Raw genomic sequence first — 7,585 nt, 5'->3', positions numbered from 1 at the left:
GGTCTTATGACTCCTGCCACCCCCAGTGCTCCTTCCTGCCCATGGCAGGGGGTTGGACTAGATGATCTGTCTAGGTCCCTTCTGACTCATTGATTCTATGATCTACTCACTTGTCCAGTTCATCCACAGGTGTTCCAGATCCTCCTAAGCCACAGTAACATCCATAGTGATTAAATCTCCATAGTGGATCACTGTTAGGAATGGTACATTTGATCATTGACCTTAACTGCCACAAGGCTCTTGGAGTGGGATCAGCTGTGATAATACTGACTGAAACAGATCAAATAGAAAGAATGCAAGATTCATTTTAGGGTACAACAATAAGTTAACACTGATGCGGAAGAAGCCATGTTACTGGTCAAAGCCATGAGAAAAAGTCTAGATTTTTCAAATAAACTCCAGCTTCCTTTCCTGATTCAGATTAAAACATTCCCAAAACAAGTTGAAACTGTGATGGAAATCCAGGAAGTAATTGAATCTATTATGTCAAATCTAATTTGGCTTCTTTACTTTGAAGTTATTAAGGTATAGCTCATGTGCCCATGCTCTTAATAAATAACGAGAGGTTTTCTACATTAATTTAATCTAGTTTGGGTACCTGTAGACATGCAGGATGCCTGCTCCAACATGCTGCAATTATAGTGTGTCAGAGCTGACATGATTAATCAAGTCTGCTGGAGTGTGCTAATCAGCATGCTCCAGCAGCCTCAGCTTCTCATGTATTCAGGGGCCCCACACTTGAAAATGGTGGAAGGGGCACATTAACTAAAGAGGTACTTTAACTAAAGCTCATTGAATGAGTTTTAATTAAAGCACTCCTGCTGCCATTTTGAAGTACGGGATACTGAATACAGGAGATGCTGGGGGCACTGTAATTAGAGTCCCCTTCCACCTCAGAGCATGTGTAAAAACTAGGACTAGGTTAATATAAACCAGAAAAAAAACATTTTTACTCTAAAATAAGAGCAACCACATATGGAGTTAGTCTGAAATAGGTTATTGCATTCCATTCATACCCTGCCCTAATCCAGAGTTACATTTCATGTGGAAAAAAGTTACACAGCCAAAGACTGACCAAAATTGACTGTACAAAAAGAAGGACTTTTGGTCCCCTTGACACATTATAGGTATCACACAACTGGTAAATTGCACAATCACCTTAACCAGCTGTGTGCAAATTAGCTATCACATGATTAAAACCTCCAATGAGCTATAAAGTTAGATCTAAAAAATGTGTACCATCTTTATAGCTTGTTGCTATTGAGCTTTAAATTGCACATGTAGCAGGGTCTCCACTGTGGCTGGGAGCCCTGCCAGCAGATAGGGCTTCCAGTCACAGGGGCGTACTGTGCCCAGCATGAAACCCCCAAGACCTAGGGATCATGGCTGCCATGATCCCCACGGTTCAGGAGGTGTGAAACCCCCAGCCCACACAGGGCTCTTGGTCCCAGCTGTGCCTCACACAGCCAGGACTGAGAATCCCACAAATCACACAACACTCACAATTAAGAAAAATGTGAGGCGCAGCCAGGACTGGGCACCCAGTCCCGTCTTTGCTGAGGGGGCTTCCAGCCATGGGGGCCACCTGCAGCTAGGACTGAGAGACCCTACAACTGTGCCTCACTCACAGCTAGAACCAAGAGTGCCACAACTGATGGGGCTCCTGGTACCAGCTGCTACAGGGCTGAGCTGGGGCTGTGCTCAATGCCCCAGGCTAGAATGGGGACATACCCTTGTTCTATGCTGGCAGGCTAAGGTGGAGAGGATGGAAGCAGGAAGCAGAGACTTGGTGGAAGAAAAGGCTTTGGTTGGGTAGACAGGAGGCAAAGGTGACATGGGAGCAGACAGAATCAGGCAGCAAGCAAAAACATATCCAAAGGAACAAAACTGTAAAAAAGGCACAACAAAAAAATTCCCTCCATCAAAACTCCCTATAGCACCTGCCTTTTCGCTGCCTTCCCCCCAGCTCCCTGCAGCAGTGGGGGGAAAAATCAAGACAGCCCTCCAATAATTAGATTCTATACATGGAAAATGATAACAAATGTATACATTTTCTGTATGTGGAATCTAATTATTGAGGGGTTGTCTTAAATTCAGAGTTGTTTTAGATTTGAGTAAACAGGGTAAGTAGCCGTGAATATTAAGAATTCTCCCTCTATTCTGAGACAGGCACATAAACTTATAATATATAAAGATGTGAACATTTAAAGGGTTCTTACCTGCCCCAAGGAGAACCAGAAGCAGGTGACACATCTTTGCAGCGGATAACAACAGAACTGTAACCGCGCAATGGAAAAGCTAAATTATTTATATGTATTGGTTCAACTTGTATACTCCCACTTACATCAGCGTCATCAAAATTAGTTATGCTCACATCAGTGGATATAATCAAAATTTACACCAGTGTAAGGACACCTTTTGGCCCAATGCCTTTTAAGATGTCCTTGGCTCTTTCAACATATCTATTTGAGGAATTTTTATAGCACTGGACAAATAGACTTCTTAGTTAATATTTGAAAAGGAAAGAAAAGTGAGCAGAGGAACCTTTTGATGAGTCAAACAGCCAATTTAATATCTTCAAATCAAGTGGAAAAATGGGGGAGGGGGGTGATGTGTTTGCTGACTTGGGTGAAGAGTGCAGGGGAGATGTGCATTAATTTAACTCTGAAGATACTAAAGAGATACATTCCGAACCCAAATTGTAATGTGTTCTTCAGCTATGCTATAATTTCCCCAAAGCTCTGGTCAAAATGAGATCACTGCTGCAAGTATCATGACATGGTGCCCTCACTACATGGGCAAGCAAAGACTATTGTGACTGCACCATGTTGAACCTGTCTGTCTTTCAGTGATCCAACAGCTTTTCTCAGACCTCTAGTTGCTGATACTGCACTACTTCCACTCTTCTGATTCCCTTCTCAAAGAATCAGTCAAGCACTAGCAGCAGCAGTGCTGGATGTTACAGGTAGGCCAGAGACGGGAAGACAAGTCCAGGCAAACATCCTGGTCCAGGGCCTTTCTCCAACTAATGAAAACCATCTGCTGCTTGGAGCCTTTTTGGATATAGCAGGATATAAGTTTAATAAAAACAAATCCTCTTTAATAAAAACATATTCTTTTGTGGGTACCAACCTTAAGTGGCATCTACTTAAGGATGAAGGCATTTTTTTCTTAACAATAAAAAACATATGGGCTACATGCTGTAGCACTTGACAGTCTTGAATGAGTCAGACTATCACTAAGGTTCTTATATTTGGTGGCATTATTCTGGATTACTGCTAGGCTCATGTGGGCAGCTCAGGAAATTTCTTCAGTGCTCAGTGTGATACCCACAGATACATTCAGTGCTTTGCATTTGGTACATACTTTTGAAGTAGAGAACCACACAATAAAGATGGCTGCCAGGCTTTAAAATTGTTCTGCTGGCATTGAGAGCTGCTACTCAGTCTTCCCTTCTTCCCCCTGAGGCATCATATCTGTCCAAAACCCAAAAAAGGGCTACTCATAAACTAAAAGAAGATATTGACTAGCCAGAGAAATGATCATTGCGCTAAGTCACAAAACAAAGTCAGACAGTGTAGTAGTAGTGCATCAGGAGCAGAGTCCTTCAGTTTTTGTGAGACTGTCAAAAGCCTATCAGGCCCTACAACTTCATATCAAGTGGAGAAAGGAGATTGGAAGCATTCAAAACAGCAACATTTTAAAATAAAGCAGTACTGGGGATCAAACTTGTACATGCTACAGCACCAACCAAAATCCAGGCACCAGCGACAGAGCCCTGATAAATTTAGATCACTGAACTTAAATTGCCTGCAAAGCAAAACTAGATAGAGGTTACCTGAGAAAAAGAAAAAACAAACAACACAAAAAACAAGAGAGCCAGCACCTTCATGGCATAGCTCCTTCAAGGGTTCAGTGAGCTTTTTTATTTGACTACTGTCCAACTGCACCTAACTGGAATGGTCAGAGGAGATGGCATGTAATGACCCATGGTGGACCTCATTCAAGATCTACCTAACTACTGCTATCATCAAGGCTAAAATAGATATTTTAAGAGGTAAGGAAGTCCTACTATAATTCTTGGACCAGGAGTGGAGATGTAGGTCTCTTTTTTCTCTTAGCAAGAGATCACAACAAGCAGTTTGGGCAACTCTTCTTCCACCCTTTGGGTTCTCTCATTGAGTCATAAACATTGTTATTTCTCAGATGAGTAAAATACCCGTTTCAAAACAAGTTGCTAACAGGCAATGGGATCACATGAAACTGCAGGTGTTCTTTTACCCTGAGCTTCACTACAGCATTGATTTTACAGAGCACAAGTATGTAAAAACATTTATTTTTACTGGGAAAAGGGCCTCTTGTTGGAATACCTGGTATGATAAAACCTGTCTAGCTGCTTTGTTATATCTTGACAATCAACATTAAATATACTTTCTCCTGAATTACTCTCATGAGTGAAATGTAACCGTTTGTGGCTAGGGATTAAGTGTAAACATTTAGCGAGGTTCCTCATCTTACAGCCTACCTTTGCTGTGAAAATACAAGCTACTTGTAAGTTAAGTTGTAAATGGCATTGTTGGCCCAATGGTTTTGCTGACTAGGACCTAGTTTTGACCAAATCCATGAAACTTATATTAGACTCTCTCATCAGTGCATGATTCTAGAATCATGTAATACTGAAAACAACCTTGTGAAAATGCTTAGCCTTTAGGCACAACAGCTTGCTTTACATTCAGCAGAATCTGCCATCTGGCTTGATAACTTCTTCTGTGAATTCTTAGACTTTGACTTTGCTAACAGAAGGTGACATTTTTAGTTTTATCAAATCCTCAGTTAGAATTCCACCAATAATTCTACTGTGCCCAAAGTATGAGCAAATGAGTCAGTGGCTACAGATCTGACTGAAATACTGGGTAATGGTTTGGCAGACAACTGTCAACTGTAAGTGCAGCAACAAGGTAAGGTTTTATGGAAACTAATTTAATACACATGTCTTTTACCATTCCAGATCAGGCCCTCTCTGTTACAGTCATATTCCAAAGATGCTCAAACAAGATGCTGTATGAATCTATTCAATTTTATATAAAAAAAATACTGTATGTTGGAATAGCCTATGACTTCATGGAGCTGCTTACCCATACAGTGACCAGAGTTCTTCAAAATGTGCTGTCAATATGTTCATTCCATTACTGGTGCATGTCTTGTGCTTTCAAACTTATAGACTTTTGAACAACAACATCCATGTAGTGTAAGTGCATTTGTGTCCTGATGCTTCATATTCAGGGCGAAAAAGGACAGCATGTGCCAACTGTATCTCAGTTCTCCAGATATACAGGACTTCTACACAGGAGAGAGAATACAGGACAACACAACTTCAAGAACTACAGTTAGTATATTGCTAAATAACTTTCCATTCTCAAAGTCTCCTTGAGTGACTTTGAGTACACACTCCATTACTGATTACTCTAAAGCAGCAGACCAAATCAATCAAAGGTGGAATCCCAGTCTCAGAAGCAGAATGACTAGCAGAACGGTTTTGCCAAATGCAGCATCCTATCTAGTAGTCTCGAAAATTACAAAATATGTTGCAAATGTGTAAATAGCATTACAGAGGAATACTCTGCAGATATCTGAGAAGAATGTTTGGGGTTTTTTTAGTGAAGCTACCAATAAGTTTCTGTTATGATGCCTGAGCTCTTCTAGAATTCATAGATACAGATGGAGGCGAGTCCACTATAGCTGTCTCATTGTATGTGTTTATGCAGTTCAAAACCCTCTTAGAAGTACTTTGGGTGCAGATAACAGAAAGAATGAAGGACAAAGCAATAACCCCAAATGGGTGCGTCCACACATGCAAGCACACGCGCTTGCAGCAGCTCAAATAGAAGAGGTGCACATTTCAGCTGGAGCTTCTTGCCTCAGTGCACATGCCTGGACATGCACTTTGGTGTGGTATAAGTTGTACCACTTGGGGCAAAATAACCCTGCCTGGCTCCTACCAGACCTGCAGCCAGGGGAAACTCGAGCCTGGGGCCAGCACCTGTCCTGGCCCCATCAGTACAAAAAGCTGGCCTGGCAAATAGCTCAGGGCTACTTGCTCTCAGGAGCTGCTACTGCTGTGGCTGGTTGCTGCAAGCCTGGTCTCAGGAGCTTCTGGGGAGAAGTTGGCCAGGTCCTTTCCTGCCTCTGGCTACTGTTAGTTGCTGGCTTGGTTTCAGAGCTTTTAGAGTAAATTGGCTCCACCCCTTCCTGCCTTGAGCTGCTGCTGTCTCCCCAGGGGTGGGTCCTCTACTGCATGGTGTTGTCCCCTGCCTAGGGAGGGGCCCACTGCACTACACCCCAGCTTCTGCACCTCTGTTCTGGCCTGCTGCTGAGCCTGCCACCAAGCCGTGGCCAGGCAGCCTGTGCTGCCTGTGGACCCCTCCCCCACCACCACTGCCAGACCCTAGAGGAACTTTGCCTGGCCCAGCTGCCTTGGCAGGCCACCTCTACTTTCACCAGAAGCACACCACGAGTGGCTGAACTAAATGGCTCCCAACATCACTGCTGCTGTTGTTTCTGCTGCTGCCCCCTCTCAAGAGAAAAGATTTCCTGCTGCACCACATGACACCACAGCTGCATTGGATTATTTCCTAATTGACTGACTGCTCCTACCCTCCCCCACAGCTACCTCACTGCATCTGATCCTGATTTGTCTTCCTGCCTACTGCTCTGCTGCTAAGCAACCAGCTGAAGGCTTAAGAGGCTTCTGACCAGATCTTCCAGAAACAAAGCCCCTCCACTGCTCCAGTAGCCTTCTCTGTGTATATTTTGCCTTTGTGTGGTAAGTCTTACAGTCCACTCCCCTTGACCTGGTGTTTGCTGTGTGGCTGAGTAAGCCAGCTTGAGTCTCCCTAGCCCTTGTGTGTGTGTTCCCCTCCTCCCCACATATTCTCAAAGCATAGTCTTCCTGGCTTTTTTTCCTGAGGGGCTGTGGCTCAGTGAGTTTCAGCCCCCTTCCTCCCTATTCCCCTTCTGACCCACAATCCCAGCCTGTGCCTACTAGGTTCACCAGCCCCATGGGATATTTTGTTTTTCTTTACTGTCTTCCCTGCCCTCATGTGAAACAATGGCAGGGAAGGAAACTTGGGGGGGTGATGCCCCCACAGAGCTTCTTGCAGCCCCCCACTGTGGGGGTGGATCCCAGCCAAGCTCCCAAGGGGATGTATGCCCCTGCAGCCTTCACCCCAGAGGCAGAGTCCAACCAACCTCCTCTGGGGGTGGAGAAGCCTGCAACCACTGGTGCAGGGGCAGGTGGGACTCTGGTAGGGAGCCAACAGGGCCAGGGGGTCACCCCTGACCAATCCCACACCCCTGGAGGGGTTCCCAAGCCCCCTCTCCCATTATCAGGGCCCAAGGGCAGTGGGAAGGCTTCTCTTCAGCCTTCTCCACAGCTGGGAGTGGGAAGGGCAAGGGCACCCCAAAGCCTAGACCACCAGCACCTGAGGGGACCAGGTGCACTACACCAGCCAGCACACCCACTCAGCCTGTCCCTGTCCCTAGCTCCGGCCCCATGAATATGGCCCCCTGGGAAGGGAGCCACAGC

The 7,585-nt window shown here is 44.8% G+C and overlaps 1 protein-coding gene across 1 annotated transcript in view; it reads right to left on the bottom strand.

Annotated features, from left to right (window-relative positions):
• LOC109310773 (phospholipase A2, minor isoenzyme-like) overlaps window positions 1–6,683 on the bottom strand; it is a 13,928-nt gene extending 7,245 nt beyond the window's left edge. The window contains exons 1-3 of the mRNA XM_019536130.1: window positions 6,540–6,683; window position 6,445; window positions 111–270 (exon numbers count right to left, since the gene is read on the bottom strand). Coding sequence (XP_019391675.1) covers window positions 111–270; window position 6,445; window positions 6,540–6,605 — 227 coding nt within the window. The 5' untranslated portion in view covers window positions 6,606–6,683. The remainder of the gene's footprint in view (window positions 1–110; window positions 271–6,444; window positions 6,446–6,539) is intronic.
• Window positions 6,684–7,585: the final 902 nt, after the last annotated feature.

This window comes from Crocodylus porosus, unplaced genomic scaffold (genome assembly GCF_001723895.1).
Source record: "Crocodylus porosus isolate Cpor-Errol unplaced genomic scaffold, CroPor_comp1, whole genome shotgun sequence".
In the NCBI taxonomy this organism is placed as follows: domain Eukaryota; kingdom Metazoa; phylum Chordata; order Crocodylia; family Crocodylidae; genus Crocodylus; species Crocodylus porosus.
The sequence above is the reverse complement of the archived record's forward strand: the minus strand, read 5'-3'. Positions and strand labels throughout refer to the sequence as shown.